This window comes from Electrona antarctica, assembly GCF_951216825.1.
Source record: "Electrona antarctica genome assembly, chromosome: 5".
In the NCBI taxonomy this organism is placed as follows: domain Eukaryota; kingdom Metazoa; phylum Chordata; class Actinopteri; order Myctophiformes; family Myctophidae; genus Electrona; species Electrona antarctica.
The window spans coordinates 49,266,660-49,287,750 of NC_136810.1; the positions used below are offsets into that span (position 1 = coordinate 49,266,660).

Consider the following 21,091-nt stretch of genomic DNA (forward strand, 5'->3'; position numbering starts at 1 on the left):
CTGTAGAGGCCCCACCACGGGCACCGCTCTCTTTTGAATCAATTCCACAACATTTTCCATTGTTATCATGTAATGCAAATGCCTCTTTAGAAACCTCAATTTATTGTACTGACGATAATAATTCTCTTTCCATCTGGCATTATTTACCGGTCCAAATGTAGAAGGCAGAATACCCTCTCCTCCCCTATCTGTTCTCTAGTCCCTGCTGTCCATGTCTTTCTGTCTGACAGTCAGCTCTCTCTCTCTCTTTCTCTCCAACATTCCTTTAGTGGTGGTGCAACAATGCTGCACTGCACTGCACTGTATAAAAGTGGACATTTTGTACACATTTTTGAGTTGAACAAGAGCAGAAAAGAATTACAAACTGTCCCTTTAATATAATCTACTGTACAACTAATATTAAGGATTATTTCAATGAGCTAGCATAAGTAAGTACCATAATGTAAATATTGCAACTTGAGACTCCAGGGAGAGACGGTGTCCTGCATAGAACAGGGCAGTGGTTGTTGTTGTTGTTTTACATTCCAAAATATATTCCAAAAATAACTCATGCATATTTACTGAAAAAGTAAGGTGCGATCTGATCCATGACTACTCACTCTGAATTCCAAAGGGAGCACAGTGCACTAACCTAGGTTGCCTTCAGTATAGAGTACAGAGCACACAAGGCTAGTCATTGAGGTGTAAACAAACACATCCATCTTCATAAAATGACAACTGACACATTGAAAGAGGGCCTTTTATTTTCCCAATGCCTGAAAAGTATTTACTCTCTCCTCAAGAAAAGCTGTGTAGTGTAGCTATTTATTAATGGCAGTAATCTCAAAACAATTGGCAAATATGGAAGACCGTCTTCCACTCCAAGGACCAGACAAATAAAGATAGATTGTGTGACAACAGGTAGAATAGTGCTTGCTTGGAAATCAGGGCAGGCAGAAAAAGATCTTTGAAGTTTAAGAGTATAGTGGCCTAGAACACTAAACCCAGATTCACCCGGACAATTATATTTTTGTCATTTTCATAATGTTGCTGATGTCTGATCTGTGGATGGGTCCGATACAGTGACATCATAGAAGGTATGTTTGTTTCCCTGCCCACATCCCTGTTTTTGAGTGGTGTAAACCACTCCTACAACTGGCTTTGTTAGTCTGTCTGTCTGTCTGTCTGTGCTCAAAAAATGAGCATGGTTGCTACGGTCACCCAGTTCACCCGGGTGTGATTTCATTACGTCAGACATTACGTCAGACCACAGCTGATCAGGCTATATAAGACCTTACACCACTCAGTTCACACGGGTGTGATTTTTTTTCTACAGGCAGGTGTTCGGGTCAATTTCACCTGCTTTTAGTGATGGAGTAAAATCCCATACACCAGTCATGATGAAATATTAAAGAAGAGTACCTCAAGTTGCCATGTATATATTTTAATGAGAAATGTTATCAGGGAATATATTACATTGGGTAAAATATACCCCGGGGTATATTTTACCCAATGTAATATATTCCCTGATAACAATGTAATGCGATTCCTTTAGTGATGGTTTGACAAAAGTTAGGTTTAGTGTTCTAGGGTTAAAGGGAAATATGCAGCTAATATTGTGTATACAGATGCCCTTGGCACCATCATTGTGAGCCAGGCACTCAAACCCAACAAACATAATATGATTTACATGTAATATAATATGGCATGTGTGCCTATTTACCAGAGTACAGTATGTGGTTTAACGCTTACCATTAGTGATGCACCGATTGCAATATTCTTAGCAGATTCCATTTTTTGTTTTGTTTTACAAAGATTCCTGTAACTTTTCTTTAATACAAAATCAAAATTAAATTCTATGTTTAATTGTTCATAATTAAACACTGACTTATCTTCATATAATTGGTCCTTACTAATGTTCACGATAAAATTCCACCATTGTTTTCTACTCTGTCTCTACTCTGTCTCTTTCTAGTCTGTGTCTCATGGCATTTTATCATGAACATTAGTGAGGACCAATTATATGAAGGTAGGTTGAAAAGTGGTGAAGTGGTCCTTTTACTTAACTAAAAATATTGCAACAATACATTCTTAACAGAACTGTATTGCTTACTTTTTACCATCACCATTATCTGGGTTATAACCTATAATTAGCATGTCCAAGTCCAAGTTTTCAGAATTGTTTTACTGCCGAGACCAGCTCTTCGGCATCAAGAGTAACACACTGATTTTAGGGGGCAGTTCTTACCGCTAGAGAGCGACAGTCTGATCTCTGAGCTCACAGCAGGTAAAATGGAAATACAGTACCTCATATGTGACGCCACTGTCTGTCCCTGCGTCCCAGGGTATGAGTTCTGTCTCCAGACGCTGGACCCAGCCACATTCCTTGGTACAAAGATCCTCTCCGGACAGCCCCACGTTCCAGTCAGGGCTGGGCCCCAGCATGGTGAGGAAGGACATCAAGTGACGGCTACGGTCCACAGAGAACTCTGCAGAGGGAGCCGCCCGTCTGGTGACGGTAGCGGTGGGGGTTGGGGGTACAGAACAAATGGTGATGGTAGCGGGTTGGGGGTACAGAAGAAATGGTGACGGTAGAGGTTGTCACAGAAACGGTTGACGGCGTGATGTTCGGCCACAACGTCACGTCACCCTATAAATTATGGCACACAGATGATTAACAGTTTAAGGGCCCCAGCCGGAGATCACCGTCAAGTTCAAGTTCACGGTCAGTTGCCCAAGTCGGAGATTGATAAATAGGACGGAGATTAATGATATCATATGTGTTGTGTTGTGTTGTGTTGTGTTGTGTTGTGTTGTGTTGTGTTGTGTTGTGTGTGGTATATGCAAGAGAGGGAAAGAAAACATGATGAATCAGTAATTGATTCATATCTACAGTACTTCATAGTTGGGGTTATAGGGTCCTTTTCACACCGTATATGAATATTCAAACAATGTCCCGCATTATAGAATTACAAAGAGGAAGGTGTTGCACAAGTTAATCCTAAAGTTATAATTAATTCACTGTTTGATTAGAATGCAAATTATTGTACAAGAGAATACAAATATCGTTGAGAGTTAAGGCTCATACATACTCCAGTTTTTGGTGATAGGTTATCACCGTTTTAGGTGATAGCTTATCACCAAAAACTAGAGTATGTATGAGCCTTTAAAAGGGTGTAACATCATCATAATTGAGAATTCAACACCACTGATTTACACTTACAGATCTCACATAATCGCAATTATGTTTGTGTAATATATCGTTTTCAAAAAAAGAAAAAGCTGGAATAGCAGATCTACAAGCAGATCAGCTATTTCCGCTATTTTCTAATCTTTGGGAAAGTATAGAATTATTAAATGTGTCAGTGATTTCTTTGTATGTTCAAGTTATTGGTCATATCTGCCCAGTGCAAATTATGAAGCCTAAAAAAAACTAACAGAAATTACATTTGTATTCTGTTCCCATGTTCAAGGCCAAAAACACAATTAAACTACACAATTAATCGTCAACTTAAGTTTGTAATGGTGACAGCCCTGCTGTTAGTCCAACTGTCACAGAAGCTTCGGGGTCTGGTCTGATTGGCCAGATCTCAACAACCTCTGAGTCCAGCTAAAATGGGCAAAAAACTACGAAAATGTGCCCATCTCTTTTTATAATTATTTCTTTTTTTTATAGTTTTTTATTGTTCATACCAGCAGCAGATGGTCACAAAATACAGTATCTCGCCTATATAAGGGAGAAGAAAAATATTTTTTCCTCCTGCCATGAATTAAGTACTGTATGAATGGATTCCATTTTTAGAACAAATTTACTGTTGGAGCCCCTGAGTGAATATTTAATTTTCTCGAGTTGGAGGAAGTGCATTAAGTCATTTAGCCATTGGGAAAAGAAAGGTGGCTGGGCAGCCTTCCAGTGCAGGAGAATCCTGCGTCTGGCTAGTAAGGATGTGAAAGCCACGATGTCTGTTTTCATGAGGTCCAGAGTCCAGATGCAGAGACTCAGCAGGAGTGCCGAAGATGGCCAGTAGGGGACATGGCTGTATATCCACTCCGAGCACCTCGGAGAGGGATTTAAAAATTGAATCCCAGTATAAGCGTAGTTTGGGGCAGTAAAAAAAACATGTGACTAAGGTTGCATGGGGAAACATGGCATCTGTCAAACTCATCTGTAATGTTTGGGTATATAGAGCGTCGCAGTCCCCCCTTCATGACGATGCCAGGCCCAGGAAATGATACCCAATGCATTTTTCCCATAGACATTTCAAAAAGTATTTATTTAAAGACGGTTACGCCGCGGACAAAGCCAACTGGAGTCGTGACAACTCATGACAACAAACACAATATTTTGTACCAAACAAATAATTACAAAGAAGAAAAACAACAAAAGAAGTGTTGTAACCTGCCGTTTTTTTCTTCTTTCTAATTATTTGTTCGGCCCAATTTTTTTTGTTTATTGTCATGATTTGTCACGACAAGAGTTGGCTTTGTCCGCGGCGTAAACGTCTTTAAATAAATACTTTTTGAAATGTCTATGAGGAAAATTAACGGAGAATAATTTCCTGGGCTCTGGTAGGGGGCGGGACTGCAACGCTCTATAGTGGACAGTCTCGCTTTAGAGTAATGGACTCTTAAATTGGATTAAACCGAGACGAGCACAAGAGGTGGTGGAGCTAACCTTGTCTTGCCCCATCCCACCATTTCTGAGTTAGTGCAATAACCAGTTCCTGTTCCCAAGCTGTTTTAGTTTTATTGGTGGAGTGTTTATCAAGTGACATGATGTTAGAGTATAACTCATGGGAAATAACTGCCTTCTGTTGAGATATCAGAATTAGTAAATCATCCCAGGGCTGAGTGGTGGGTAGCACAGGGAAACCAGTAAACTTGGAGGAGATGTAGTGTCTAATTTGGAAATATCTGAAGGTGTGAGATTGAGGTATGGAGTATCTGGAGCTCAGGGAGGTGAAACTGGAAAAGGTGCCCTCAGAGTATAAATCCCAGAAGGTCTTAATGCCCTTACGCTTCCATATAGAGAATGCCTCGTCTAATAAAGAAGGGGGAAATCCATGATTGTTCTGCATAGGGCACTGTATGGAAGCGGAGGTGAATTTAAAGTGATGATGGAACTGGAAATGTGCCCATCTCTGATGGATTAATTACAGACTCCAGTGTGGTAGTGGAGGCTACCCTCACCCACCATGGAGGGGACACTAGACTACAGGAAGAAACGGCAAGAAGGGTTCTGCTTAGTACAAAACAGACTGAAGTCAAACAACATTGGCGTGGACTTCGACTGCAGGGAAAGCTGGCCTGTGTTGATTCAGCTGATCACATTCGATGTACAAAAATGCTGCTATTGGGCAGGATGTTTTAAAATTCACCATCAAAGCAAGACTGCAAGTATTACCAACCAAGTACAATCTGTCAATCTGGTATCCCGACACCCACACTCCACTCTGTATAAACCATCATGATTCTGAACAACACCTAGAATCCATCGCACACATAACAAATGGATGTAGTGCATACAAAAATCTGTATATTGCTCGCCACTACTAAATTGTTGAACTAGTGTCTGATGCAGTTCGAAAATATGTGCATCAATGTATAAACATACAAAAGTGTTACCAGATTAGTTTAGTTGTGCATGCGATGTCTTCCAAATACACCTGATGTTGTTTTTGTTGACACCAGTCACAAGGAGGTCCTGATTCTGGAGGTGGGCTGTGTCTTTGACTTGTACATGGACCAGGCATTCCAAGATAAACATTCTAAGTATCAACCATTACTTGGAATTATAACAAACCTGGGGTATCGATGTAGATTTGCCATACTGATATTCGATCTGGGCCATGTGCATAAACTGACCATGAGTGGCCTAAGAATAGCTGGCATGACAAAGAGCAAAGCCAAACAACTTGCCAAATACTGTTCTGTTTCGGCTGTTATAGGAAGTTTGTCTGTGTGGAGGAGGAGGTGCCATGTGTATCCTTGAGTGAACATTAGTTGTCGACCCCGTCATATTTGTTTCCTTGTCAAATTTATTGTAATTTGTGGATTCAATAAAGAACTAAAATGTGTGTGTGTGTGTGTGTGTGTGTGTGTGTGTGTGTGTGTGTGTGTGTGTGTGTGTGTGTGTGTGTGTTTGTGTGTGTGTGGTATATGCAAGAGAGGGAAAGAAAACATGATGAATCAGTAATTTATTCATATCTACAGAACTTCATAGTTGGGGTTATAGGGTCCTTTTCACACCGTATATGAATATTCAAACAACGTCCCGCATTATAGAATTACAAAGAGGAAGGTGTTGCACAAGTTAATCCTAAAGTTATAATTTATTCACTGTTTGATTAGAATGCAAATGATTGTTCACAACTATTGTACAAGAGAATACAAATATAGGTGAGAGTTAACACCCCGAACGCCCAGGGTTATTTAATCCATTAAATCAGAGCGCCCAGCGATTTATAGCAGCGGAGCACATTTAGCGACGGACCAGGTTCTATACCGGATGTAGCTGAAGTAGCTTGATGTAGCCAAAACACTCCCGATGCGATCGACAACAACGGGAGGTATGATTAATTCTAACGCGACTAGCGACGGGACCGCGATGGGCTGTCTAACACATGATCTTTGCTTAGATTTGGACGGAATGATTTAGATCAAGAGTTATTCACGCTTTAAGATTTTCGGTCTCGTCGGCAAAAATGGGGGGGAACATTTTCGATGACGTCCCACCGGGACCGATGCGATCGGTTTTGATATCAATAATCTCCGTTAGGGATGTCCCGATCACGTGTTTTTGCTCCCGATCCGATTCCGATCATTTGATTTTAAGACATAACGATACCGATCTTTATATTTTATAACACTTATGCCATATCACAATAGCAAATATCCTAATGTATGTCACTCTAGTCTAGTCTGGTGTGTTGCCTTTCAATTATTGAAAGGCAAAATGTGACTATACTTTTATTAGAATGACAGTCATTGTGGGTTTTTTTCTTTGAAAGCATGGAATCATATGTATTGGTTAATTGGTTACAGTTCTACAGCTTATAGAACTGAAGTTGTCGTTAAAACTCTTAAAGAGTATTTATCTCATTCACAGAGAGTTCTACAGACACCTATCCCATCATGCATAGCGGGGGGTTGCATTTCCTTTGTTTTCATCATAGGTGTCTTTCACGCCTCTGAGTGTGACTATTCTTTGTTTGATGATCTCTGACTGGGACCAGAAGGAAAACAACTAGCATAAACACATCAGATTTTACAAAATCTCATTGCTTATACATCTTGCTTTGAGATTTACATTAGACAACGACACATTAAATGTGTCGTTGTCAAGTTATTCAAGTTGACATTCAAGTTATTGGTCATATCTGCCCAGTGCAAATTATGAAGCCTAAAAAAACCTAAAAGAAATTACATTTGTATTCTGTTCCCATGTTCAAGGCCAAAAAAACAATTAAACTATTTGTGTGACAATTAATCGTCCACTTAAGTTTGTAAGTCCAAGTGTCACTGAACGATACTCACAGGTTGAGTGGCTGCCACGCTGGCCACTGGGCCTTGGTTTTAATGACCGTCAGCACTTCCTCTCCCTGCAGAGAGAGAGAGAGAGAGAGAGAGAGAGAGAGAGAGAGAGAGAGAGAGAGAGAGAGAGAGAGAGAGAGAGAGAGAGAGAGAGAGAGAGAGAGAGAGAGAGAGAGAGAGAGAGAGACAGAGAGATAGTTATAGTGTGAGAGAAAAAAGAAGAGAAGAAAATCAAGAAATGTACATCAATGCGATAAAGAAGACAGGGGTAATTAAAGGGCCCAAAATGAGCCATTGCCATGACACAGGGTGATCACTGTAATTACAGGACACCAAAGTGTTACTACTTTTCAAAAGCCAGAGAGCGCATGCAGGGAAATTATATCCATTATCAAGATATACAGTTTCTGTGTCATAATGGCCGTGTGTCTCTCCAAAAGAGAACCCAGCTCTCAAACCGCACACACACGTAAGCCACTCCATTGTATCTGCCTCATGTTAACACTTAGACTGCGTTGATTAAACTGCAGTGTTTCAAGCCTCCCTGCTATTTTTAAGTTACCTTTGAACAGCCACTGCACCGATCGCTGAGTTGCTTGTCATGAAAATCCACTTTAAAACGGTGTAATCGCTTGTTGTAGTGTAGAAAAGTATTCCATAGAGGTCACAACAACAGACGGGACAGCGCATGGCTTCCTGCAACGGCATTATAAACAATAGGGACTCAATTTCCCATAAGCCTTTGCACGACGGACCTTTTTGCGATGAAAAACACGTCTCATATCCCATTCTGTCCGGTGGATTGCCCGTATGACTTAAAACTGATTATAAACGTGTATTAAACAATTAAAACATAACTCGGGCAACTCGTGAATCGCAGTGAAGCTATTCTACAATTAATTAACTCAGGCAAGTCGTGTTTAGAAGTCAAAGTGTTAATGTACAGGCACACAAGACTTTATATAAGAATGCCGTGGAAGTACAGTAATTATTTGCTCCAATAGCAGGGTGGTAAAATGATGAATTCCGCAAAAGATCTGATTAGAATTGATTCTATTGAACAGTCTGAATATAGCCCTTTTCTAAATAAATGAAGCCCCCACACACACAGTCACACACACACAAAACTGGCAGATAAGAGACTGAAAAACAACATACAACAAAGACAAAACATTTGATGGTCGCACGCACGCACGCACGCACGCACGCACGCACGCACGCACGCACGCACGCACGCACGCACGCACGCACGCACGCACGCACGCACGCACACACACACTTTTGCTTGATTTGCATCAATACATTTTCCTGAATGCTTCAGGACATAATCTGTTGTTCCATCAAGAAGAGATGGAAGAGGAAGGCAAGGGAGCAGATAGAGTGAGAGGAGAGAGAGCGAGGGACGACATAACAACAAGAGATGGAGATGAAACAAAGGTTAGGAACGAGGAAGAAAAATGATAGGCACACGTCCGCATCAAAAAGGGAGTGAAAGAAAGGGATGAGGGGAGGACAAATTGAAGAATGGGCACACGCTGAAAAAGCAAGGGAGAGATATGGACGGAGGCAGAACAGACAAAACGAAAAGATTTAATGAAGATCACGGAGACGGCAGGACGGGGGACGGGGCGCGCTGGGGGGAGGCGCAGCGGGGGAGAGGAACGCGGATGCGGAAAGTTGATGAGAACGAGAAAAGAGTAGGGGAGGACATAACTTCGGAGGAACCGCACGCACGGAGCGGGGCGGGCAGGTTGGGACAGAGAAGACAGGAGCATGCTGTGCTGCGGGAGTGATGTGTTGTAGATGATAAGAGTGAGAATCTGAAAAGGTTAGAAGAGAGGAGCGATGGGAAGCTGAAAAGGTTAGGAGGGAGGAGAGGAACAATCTAGTTCGAGCATAGTAACATGTCCAACGTACAGCGTGGCTCGCGTGCACGCGCGCACGCACGCACGCACGCACGCACGCACGCACGCACGCACGCACGCACGCACGCACGCACGCACACGCGCACACACCCCTCAGTGTTCCTGGTACAGTAATTGGATTCCACTGTGGCAATACTCCTTCATACTAGAGAGAATATTTGGTCGTTAGTGTGTTTTTCTCTCATTCTCTGCGGGGTGTAAAACATCCGCAGCAGCCGACAATGGAATACTACAGCAAACTACGTACACTCCTGCGTGGAAAGAGAGGCAAACAACAATTAAGTACCAATCAACAGTACGTTGATGATACTGTATGTGGTTTAAGATCCTAGAGTCAGTGAAATGAAGTCACCTGTTAAGGTGGCCTTACACTAGCCGATAATCGGGCATTTTTGACGGTCGGGGGGTGCATGACCGCTCAAAGCGCGATCGGGATCGGCCCGATCAACATGAAGAATGTTTGATATTTGCTCTGCCCCGCTCCAATTATCCTGTAGTGCGTGGTGCTATCAGATTTCAGATTGAAAAAAAATCGGCTAGTGTAAGGCCACCTTTACTGCATCTGCCAGTGAGATACAGAGAGAGAGAGAGAGATGTAGTTGCTAACAAACCTATGCCGTCGGTCGACTGCTTCAAATCCTATCACCGTGCCATCATGAAGGACCGCCCTAAAGTCTTATTGGTTCTGCATTCAGTTATCTTTTAAATCTCCCCAAATTGTTTCCGCACAGTTTCAGCAATAACACCGGCGGATATCTCAGATTGTCTGGAGCGTGAGACACAAGTGAGATACGAGAAGATTGAGAGGCAGACAGACCAAGTCAGAAAGACACGCACAGTTAAATCGAGAGAGAGAGAGAGAGACATATATAGAGACAGACAGAGAGAGAGAGGTGTCCAAATCCCTCACTGATCTCAGCTCTACCCTCGTTTCACTCCATCACTTTGGAATAAAGTTGTGCCTGGAGGGACGTGGCCCACACATCATTGTCTTTCTACACCCATCCTAATGAAGGCTAATGAGCCTGTAGACTTTGGGGGAAAGAGTTTCTAATGTCTAAATGCGATTACAATTACACATACGCAGATGGATGGATGAGCTACACCACTGTAACTTGGGGAGATATAGATAAAATATAATAGGTATAGAATATATATAATATATATGGATCAAAGACGAATGGCACGCACGCACGCACGCGCACACACGCACGGACACACACACACACACACACACACACACACACGCACACGCACACGCACACGCACACGCACACACACACACACACACACGCCAATTGTAGTCTACTAGAATTTCGCCGCCCTTTGGGCGGCTCATCCTAGAGTTACGTTGCAGCTCAATATGGGAAGGAAATTGCGGAATTTGACAGCTGTTGACTTTGGGTCCCTTTTCCTGGGTTGGGTACAACTTCTCAAATGTATAATAGATGACATGGTTATGAAGCAAAAACCCTTCAGTATAATGTGCTCAATTATACACTCCCCTCAGGCTGATTGTTGTAACTGTGATGAGCAAAATATCAGTTTATGTCATTCTATAACAACATCATACGCATCCTATCCCCACTGCAGAGCAACACATTGGAGTGTGATATTTTAATTTGTTTTGATTTCAACCGGTTAATTGGCTGTGCTGTCTAAATGTTCTATTATTATAATATATGTTTTTTCATACCATAGCTCAGCAGCTCAATAAATCCAACACTTTGTGCATTAGTATGCTTAATTTACACTAAATTACACAAATTTACAGCCTGTATATGCGCTATTTTCGGAGCGCGACAATGTTGTATACGTAGGATGAAATTGAATCAGCCACTACAACATCATAGTCGATGTATTCAAAAACAATATGCCCAATAAAACAAACCTTTCTATTAATAGTGTGCAGTGCGCAAATCACTTGAATTTGACAGTGACAGCTTTCAAGACATTTCTCACACCAGGTAAGTGAAAATCACACTGCCTCCACAGCAACGTGTCACCGACGCACACGCAGTGCTGCCCGTAGCGCTAACAGGAAGTGTAGCTCTACTGGCGCAGTGCTGCCCGTAGCGCTAACAGGAAGTGTTGCTCTGCTGGGCGCAGTGCTGCCCGTAGCGCTAACAGGAAGTGTTGCTCTGCTGGGCGCAGTGCTGCCCGTAGCGCTAACAGGAAGTGTTGCTCTGCTGGGCGCAGTGCCGCCCTTAGCGCTAACAGGAAGTGTTGCTCTGCTGGGCGCAGTGCTGCCCGTAGCGCTAACAGGAAGTGTTGCTCTGCTGGGCGCAGTGCTGCCCGTAGCGCTAACAGGAAGTGTTGCTCTGCTGGGCACAGTGCTGCCCGTAGCGCTAACAGGAAGTGTTGCTCTGCTGGGCGCAGTGCTGCCCGTAGCGCTAACAGGAAGTGTTGCTCTGCTGGGCACAGTGCTGCCCGTAGCGCTAACAGGAAGTGTTGCTCTGCTGGGCGCAGTGCTGCCCGTAGCGCTAACAGGAAGTGTTGCTCTGCTGGGCGCAGTGCTGCCCGTAGCGCTAACAGGAAGTGTTGCTCTGCTGGGCGCAGTGCTGCCCGTAGCGCTAACAGGAAGTGTTGCTCTGCTGGGCACAGTGCTGCCCGTAGCGCTAACAGGAAGAGTTGCTCTGCTGGGCGCAGTGCTGCCCGTAGTGCTAACAGGAAGTGTTGCTCTGCTGGGCGCAGTGCTGCCCGTAGCGCTAACAGGAAGTGTTGCTCTGCTGGGCGCAGTGCTGCCCGTAGCGCTAACAGGAAGAGTAGGAGAGTATAGCGACACGCTTTGATCTCGCCGCAAAGCGGGTGCCTATGGGCTATAGTTCCAAACATTGCTCCTATGGCTGGAACTATCCCATTGAGATAGAATGAGCACTTCCGCATTCCATTGTTACAATGGGAGTCAACGTTAGTGTCGCCACTCTCTTACTAAATTACCCGTAGCACTAACAGGAAGTGTTGCTCTGCTGGGCCCAGTGCTGCCCGTATAGTGGAACACCATTGAGAACCCATACATCGGGACATTTGTTGTGTCCGAGTATTAATTCCAGGCAACTGGATTCCTCACCAGACATCGTCATTTTTGGGAAGGTGCAATGACTAGAAGGTGGGCCACTACGCAGACCGTACACATCTACAGTACCAAACACCAATTTAAGACCTCTTTAATTAGAAGGTACTGATTTTAAAATGTTGCTTTCTAAGGCTTTTTGTGCTCATCTTGTTTTCCACTCTTTACTGCCAATTATTTTCTTTTTGCTCCCTGAGATGCAAAGGTGGAAGCCTGCGTAAACAAGAGTTTCACCTCACTGTAACCTGTAATTGTGTTGTGACAATAAAGTTGATTGATTGATTGATTTGCCCATATACTGTACTGTGTGTGATAATAATACATGGTTTGTGTTGTGTCTGTGACCCTGTACTGGCTACCTGTGTCCCTTTTATGCATAATGGAGACCTCTGTATCGTTAGTCCTTGTCCCTTTTATGGCCGTTTATTATATATATATATATATATATATATATATATATATATATAGTGAGTGAGTGCCAGTGCGCCAGTGTAGGGGTACAGTACATAATGTAGACAATAATGGTGACGGGTGTTCTGTTTAGCCTATAGTATGCATGTTAAATTAGATTACATTGCGTTGTCGTAATGTGCGTGCGTGTGCGTGCGTGCGTGCGTGTGTGTGTGTGTGCATGCGCACATTAACCCGAGGCTCAGGTAATCCATCACACCAGTGTCAGATGTAATGTGTGACATATTCACCTGGGGAAACACTGTCACATTAGTCAGCAGCATGGATCACTGACTGCTGTGCTTTGTCTTGTCAGAATTCTCTTCATGAATGGAAATTCATGAAGATTATCATGGAATAATGTGTGTCTTAATTAACTGTTATTAACTGTTCACTTTGTCCGTGCAGAACATTATGTCACATACATTCTTTTTATCCATGCTGTATATATGCATACAGTATGTGTATGCTTGGCACATCTTCTCCTATGTGCAACCATACGCACGTATGCACACTGTAGGTATCGATAATCACTTGTATTTGTTTGTCAGGGAGTACACAGGAGCCTGCCTCCTTGTGTGTGTGTGTGTGTGTGTGTGTGTGTGTGTGTGTGTGTGTGTGTGTGTGTGTGTGTGTGTGTGTGTGTTTGCGCACATTAACCTGAGGCTCAGGTAATCCATCACACCAGTGTCAGATGTAATGTGTCACATTAGTCAGCATGGATCGCTGACTGCTGTGCTTTGTCTCGTCAGAATTCTCTTGCAGAAATATAAAAAAACTGCAATTAACTAATTTACTGCCAGGTTTCCAGAAGGAGCGAGGTGAATTTACCGGCCGTTTGGCCCATGGGTCGGCCGCATGGGTCGGCCGGTGGCTCATGGGTCGGCCAGTCGGCCCATGGGTCGGCCCATGGGCCTCCTGGTGGCGCTATAATAGGCCAATGTGAAAAGGGTGACATTTCCTAAACGCCTTGGATGGCAATTGGATGATTTGAGGCATTTTGTTCCAAAAATGTGTTTTGCAAAAATCCACCTGTTGGTGGCGCTATAACAGGCCAATGTGAAAAGGGTGCGATATATTCCTCAGCCTAGTAGGAAAGTCCGTCAAAGATTTCACGTAAATTGCACACTCCGTTCATGATTTGAGGCTTTTTGTTCAAAACTGGCCAATCCTGCAAACTTGTTAGTCAATTAGGATGGAATCTGAAATATCGGACAGATCCGTCTTGAACACATGACTATAGAGATAGTCATGTGTTCTTCTAACGTCGGCCTCCTGGTGGCGCTATAACAGGCCGTTCTGGAAATTTTGGGGCAGAGGTTCATGTGTGTACAAAATTTGGCATCGACCGGGTTAACGGTGCCAGAGATTAGCTGGTAACAGACGGACGGACGGACGGGCGGACAGACGGACACAGACGGATGGAGTGCAAAACATCCTCTCTCCCCATGCCTTCGGCCTGGTGGAGGAGAAGAGAAGAGAAGAGAAGAGAAGAGAAGAGAAGAGAAGAGAAGAGAAGAGAAGAGAAGAGAAGAGAAGAGAAGAGAAGAGAAGAGAAGAGAAGAGAAGAGAAGAGAAGAGAAGAGAAGAGAAGATTTGGGTGTAACAGTGAGAAATAATAGCTGGAGCAGCGAGATGGAGGGGGTGGCGTGACAGGGAGTATAGCAGTAGAGTGGAATGGAGAGGGTAGAAAAGGAGGTGGGGGGGTCAGAGTGTGAGTGAAAGTCCAGTAATTGCTTTGCCCTCGGGCCGAGCTGGGCGGTCGCTCAGTCAAAGCTAGTGATGAATTCCATGCCCCTGGTTCTGCCCTGGGAATAAAGTTACTCTTCACAGGGATTTGTGTTTATGGCCGCTGGAACGAACGAAGAAAGAGTCTGCAAGGACTGTTTAGAGGATGGAGGGCGAGGAGGCGAGAGAGAGAAAGAAAAAGAAAGAAAGGGAGAAAACCAAGTGCTAAGCGCCTCCCAGAGCTCCTGTTAAATGGATGAGATGAGCCGGAGGGGATGTTTGGACAGAGAAAGAGGGAAAGACGGGCGAAGTGGGAGGGGTGGCGGGTAATACAGCCAGGGCAGATGAGTTCCATCAAGACCTCTGACCTGTCAGTAACACATTGCTGACAGCAGTGGATAGTTTAGCTGGCCCCAGGGGCCCGCCGAGGGCCACGCAGTGACACTGGTGAAGTCTGAGGGAACTGATATTACAGTGTAAAATAATTAATTTAAGTTACAAATGGATAAATTAAAGCAACAGATCATTTTAAATGACGAAATCAACTAACGTAAAAAGAAAAAAAGAAAAAAAAGGCACATTTGAGAAATGTCGGCAAATACAGTAGCTCCAAGCAGCTCCAAGGTAATACATCTATTTCTTATTAAAAACCCAGGAAACAATAGACACCCAGAGGTGTCCAGAGGTAACATGAATGAGTCAGAATGACCAATGTATTAGGAGAGAACATAATCACAAGGCAATGTACAAACAAAAGTTCCTTTCTCTCTCACAAACAACCAACAAGCTTTTTTTTTAAAAATGGCATAATTATGCAGATCAGGCGTGGAGCGAATCCATATAAGACACAGTGACACACATCCTCTGGCCAGGTAGCTTATTCTTGCATTCTCATGAATAATGTTATACATTTTGGAAATTTTGTTTCCACTTTCCACCATTTCCCATACTCAAAAGTTGTTACTAAGACATTGACTGCATGCCACGATTGTTTCAGTCTCTGTCCATTCATTTATGCCATGGGTATTTTAAAGTGAGGTGTCTTATTCAAGGGGCATAAATTACCCTGGGCCTTAACTGGAAGTTAGCTCACAGATAAGCAATCCTATCACAGACCGCGACCAGCGACGCAATCAGAATCGGACGTAAATAAAGCTTGTTTTGATTAGAATCCGAGATAAAAGGGTGTTACGTAAGATTTCAGCTATCGATCAAGTTAACGAGGGGGGAACCCTGACGGACCAACCATTTCTGGTTTATTCCCTAGACGCAAGCATGGAATCCTCTTCGCGCTCTCCCTCCATGGCAGTCGGTGTGTAAAGGACCAAACATAAACCTCACCAATCATGGTCCTTCACAGCAAATTGTACGTATCCTTGCATTACAAGCTTTAAAGGGGCTTCATAATAGCCATACAGTACTGTACCGTATACATTTCTGATATTGATTATGTGCTAGCCAAGCATTCTCTGTACAAAGCCAGCCCACAGACAACAGAGTTTATCAAAGCATACATGTAGCCTTGGAAAATATTCATTACAATGATGAAACAGCATGTACAGTATGGTATGTAACTCTAGAATACAAGCTCCTGTGGACTTCTTTGGTTCGTTCCTGGGTATCTGGACTATAATTATCTTGTCACAAGACATGATTGGTTATGTTGATATAGTAATTGTTTACAGTGACATTGTACTGCCCTGAAATATAACTGCATCCAAGCTCTGTAATGAAGAGGGACAGTACTCGCATTGAGCCGCAGCCAGCGATGTGGTGTAAACACACCACTCACATATCAATAATGAGCAAGGTGAAGGTCCAGGTCTCATCCTCCACAGACTGTTGATCAAAGGAGAAGTACGTGGAAGATAAGGAGAGGTTGTCACGATGGAAGGCGTTAAGGTTAAAGTGGTATGAAGAAAGAAGGCAGGTAGGAGAAAGAAATGGATCCATCGAGTGCGATTCATAAGAGTGTAACTAACAGCTTAGATTTGTCAGGGTAGTCGTAGTCTACTCATTTGTTCGCAGTGTAGAACATCAAGAGGTTTGCGTTTGCTCCTCATGAAATTAACCACCTCATTACAAAGACACCAATGTCAAGTCACCTGATGGCAGTGATGGAAAGTAACTAAGTACATTTACTTCCATACTGTATGTTCTCAATTCATTGTGTATAAAGTGAATTATTTAAAACCTTTTGTTTTAATCTTGATGATTATGCCATACAGCTCATGAAAATAAAAAAATCCTGTCTCAAAATATTAGAATATTTTACAAGACCACTAAAACAATGTTTTTTTAAACGAGAAATGTCGACCATCTGAAAAGTATATTGATGTTGCAGTCAATACTTGGTCTGGGCTACTTTTGAAGAAATTATTTGTGCTTAACTGACCAGCCAACTGGCCTGACATAAGACAATACGGCTGCAAATCTGGGCTTCCATAACACCTCAACAGTGCCACAGGCTTATCACCTCCATGCCACACGCCATTGATGAAATAATTTGTTCAAAAGTAGCCCAGACCAAGAATTGACTGCATACATTAATATACTTTCTCGATTAAAACAAATATTTTTTAGTCGTCTCTAATATTTTCAGATCGGATTTTTTGATTTTCATGAGCTGTATGCCATAATCAAGATTATTATTATTTTTTTTAATACTTAACTTTATGCACAATTGGAGAGCCATGATGTACAGTAAATTGGTCATTATTAATGGAAAGACATGGCTAAATATAACTACCAGCTGTCAACAAAAACAGCAGGTGTGGACACACGTCTTAGCAATTATTGAGCACAGTTAATGAATACAAATTCACAATTCTTGCCTTTGCAACACAGCCTGTGGGTGATGTCTATTTTATCTAAATATAGCCTACCTATTTGCACCAACTTTCATAAGTAGGTGAGCGCACGCACGCCCGCAAGCACGCACGCACGCACGCACGCACGCACGCACGCACGCACGCACACCTCCCCATATAGGCCCTGCCCATTTGTGCCTAGAGATTTGAGATCTGCCAATTTGCGTATTCTTTTAAAAACACATTTACTATACTACTCTTACAAATCCTCTCATCTCATATCTCAAGTCACACACACTTTTGGGTCTATATGATCAAGATAAATCAGTGTTAATAAAAAAATTCATATTCCATTCCGATTGACTGACTTCCAAAGTGTGCAGGGTTTTGTAAAACAAATGCCTACAATTATGAACTGGACCTTTCTAGTTTGTTATTTTTTTTGAATATCCAAGAGTCCATTTTGAAAAGAACAAATCCTAACAAAACACAAAGAGTGTTTTTCATTATGATGGAAAACACTGGATGTGTTGGCAGGCAGAGACAGCTTAAACAACATATGCATAATAAGTGAAATTAGATTAATAGTATTCTCTCTTCTGTTTGTTTTCTCCACAAGCATAAATGTTTAACAAGGCATGTAACGAACCATTTAAGCACTATCTTGAGTATGAAGTGTTGTTTTCCATAAGTGACCCTACAGATACTCTTCCTGGCCAGAGGAGGGCGCTGTTGCCTTTGGGGACAGTCTAGCCTTTGGACCCTCAAAGTTACACTGGACTCTTTTAATAAAGAATTTAATAATTAATATACAATATATTTACAGGAGCAAACCAAGGCGGTCCAAGTCCTTGTTTATCTGTATTGCAGTAGAGAGGTTGGCAGTGCATTCTTGGCGTCATGGTGGCTTCTACCTCTCACACACCTGGCATGTGCAGGAACAGCGGAGAGCCATATGACTCGTTTGTACGGTAACCGTACTGAAATCCATCTTTCCAGTCCAGACTCTGTCCTACTCATCTGCGCCAGTACTGGGCAAACTTGTGGATCTGCTCGACGACAGCAGCAAACAGAGCGCCCACGCTCTCATCGATCAGACTCTGCATGTAGTGTACCGCCTCCTCGTCTGACAGGTCCAGACGAAACTTGTCCAGCACCTTCTTAACAGTCTTGTCAGGCTCAAGGGCAATGTCAGGAATATTGGCATCCACCATGAGAGAGAACAGATTCAGGATCAAGTTGGAGTACCTCCTGAGGTGCAGGAAGGCAGTATAGCATTGCTTCCTGAACTCCTGGTACTGTTCACTCTGCATGCCTCCCATTCCCTCCACCATCTCCTTGCTCAGCTTCATGGGCGGAGGCAGGGGCTTGGGGTCGCAGCCCAGGATGTAGCCAAAGTCGATGTGGAACAGCTTCCCAGTCTTAGTGAGTAGTAGATTGTCCAAGTGTCTATCTCCAACTCCCAGGATGTATGTGATGACACAGTAACCAGCACAACTCTTGACGTATGTATCCATCACCTCAGAACTGATGCCATAGGGACCTTTGTCACTGGGCGCGTGTTTCCTGAAGAAGCTCTGAATATTGCCCTCTGTTGCCAGAACCTCGGCTACAGGAACAGACTGGACAAACTGCATAAATCCATGCTTGGTGCTGGTGGCTAGGACTTTGTATGGAGTTAGCTTCAGGTCAAGGTTTTCTTTCCTCAGCAGCTTATCCATGAGGGAGATGATCTGGAGAATGAGCTGGTCCTGTCTACGGTCATCTCCATGTTTAAAGATGACTGGATACATCGCTCCATCCTCTGCCTTGAAGATCAGCTTAGCTGGCATCAGAGCACTCTTGAAAAGGGTGGCCGTTTCTGGGATGATGCCTCTGATCCGGACCTGTGGTTCCAGAGGCAGAGGGATGGGCTCGATCTCAGACAGGTTCACCTTCTCATTGTCTGCTAGCAACGCCTGGAGGCGCTCAGTCTTCTTCTTGCGGTTGCCACTCTCTCTCTGCACAGCCTTCATCAGCTGCACCAGTCTGTCCACAAAGGTCTGCTGGGAGGCCAGCAGAGAATGCATCACCCTCACACACTTATCACCCTTCAGCAGCGCCTGGCTGAATCTTCTCATGACGTTGATGTACATCTCATGAGTCTTTGGATCTCTCTGCTGTGTGTCCTGGTCCTCGCACTCCACTATTACATACCAATACAGGTAGTTGGCTAGAGTGGAGTTCTTGCAAGCACGAGAGATAAGGAAGGTGCATAGGTCTTGCTCTAGGTTTTCACCATCTGATGCTTCTTTGCCTTTCTGGGAAGCAGGGGAGGACACAGACGGCCCTGACAGGATCTGGGAGCTGTCCAGGTCCCCCAGTGTGGAGCTCTCTCCGAGGCCTTGGCTGTCTCTCTTACTGCCTGGCTCCAGGGCCCCCTGGATGTCACTGAAGTTCTCATATTTAAGGGCCTGAACCAGCTGCAGAAGGTACATCAGTAGGTCCTCATCGTCAGCCTGCTCCAGGCGTGCCACAGCATAGCGTCTGACGGTGGTGTTAGTGAACTGAGAGGAGAGCAGTTCCAGGGAGTCCTCCACGTCCATGGGTCTCCACTTCCCCAGCAGCTCTAAGGCCCGCTTGGCCTCCTGGGGCATGCCCCAGTTCACACACTTCAAGAACTTTGTCAGGGCCTTCTCCTGTGTAGTGAGGTAAACTTCCACACCAGGTCCTGTTCCTCAGAGCTCAGCTGCTTGGTTGGAGGATAATTCACAATGATATTGAGCTGGTCTCGAGTGGCAGCGTTGGGCTTCAGGTCGTGGTCTGAGGGGCCACTACGTAGGCTACGAGCCAGCTTGTGATGCTTACTCTCCACAAGGTTCTCCACATATCTCTCATCACACATCTGTGGATCAGGTCCAGTCCACCATCACCATGTGTCCCTGGCGATGGGCCTTTGTCAGCTTGGCCAGTCTGCCCATCTGGTCCTCTGACAGGCTGCTGCTTGTGCGTCCTGGCGTGGTGGTGGGTTCACCTCCGTCCCCCTCCACTCCTGGCCACACTTTCAGGTCATGCATTCCTTGACGGAACATTCCATATTTTCCAAAGAGTGTGACAGTAGTCCCTCCGACAGGGACCGCTCGTCCTGGTCCATAGACGTCCCACACGGTGAGGGCACCCTGGGTGCTCTGAGGCAGGTCTGGGTACTTCACAGGCAACCTCAGCCACTCATTCCAGTTCCAACGTGTGCTGAATGCCTTGTAGGAGGTGCGTACAGGCAGTGCGAGGGGCTTGCCCTCGGCAAACACCTGACAGGTAACGTAAAGGTCTGAGCAGTTCTCCTGGTAGAGGCCTGAGAACCGTAGCATTGGGTCGTCAAGCAGCGCCTTGTAGCTCTTTTGCTCTCTCTTGCCCTCTAGACTGCCAATTTTCAGTTGAACATTAATGTCCAGGTCACAACTGTAGACATAGTTGAACTTGTCCGTGTCCATCTTCAGACGGTAAACAACACTGACTCTAGACAAGAAAACAACTTGGCCTTTACTGTCTAATGACAGTAAGAGCTTCCCAAACATTGCAGTTCAGCAGGCAATGGCAGCAGCTGAATTGGCACA

General features: G+C 44.1%; 2 protein-coding genes across 3 annotated transcripts in view; both read right to left on the reverse strand.

The window, feature by feature from the left end:
* The window catches only part of spon1b (spondin 1b), a 125,320-nt gene that overhangs the window by 55,504 nt on the left and 48,725 nt on the right, over positions 1–21,091 (reverse strand). For both annotated transcript variants that reach the window (XM_079500990.1, XM_079500989.1), the window contains exons 7-8: positions 7,516–7,580; positions 2,287–2,488 (exon numbers count right to left, since the gene is read on the reverse strand). In XM_079500990.1, the coding sequence (XP_079357116.1) occupies positions 2,287–2,488; positions 7,516–7,580 (267 nt within the window). The remainder of the gene's footprint in view (positions 1–2,286; positions 2,489–7,515; positions 7,581–21,091) is intronic.
* Positions 18,316–20,999, reverse strand: LOC306923034 (phosphatidylinositol 3-kinase catalytic subunit type 3-like). Its single transcript, XM_079501003.1, is given in 3 exon segments — positions 18,316–20,193; positions 20,196–20,394; positions 20,396–20,999. Coding segments are annotated over 3 exon segments (2,451 nt in total). The 5' UTR covers positions 20,969–20,999; the 3' UTR covers positions 18,316–18,514.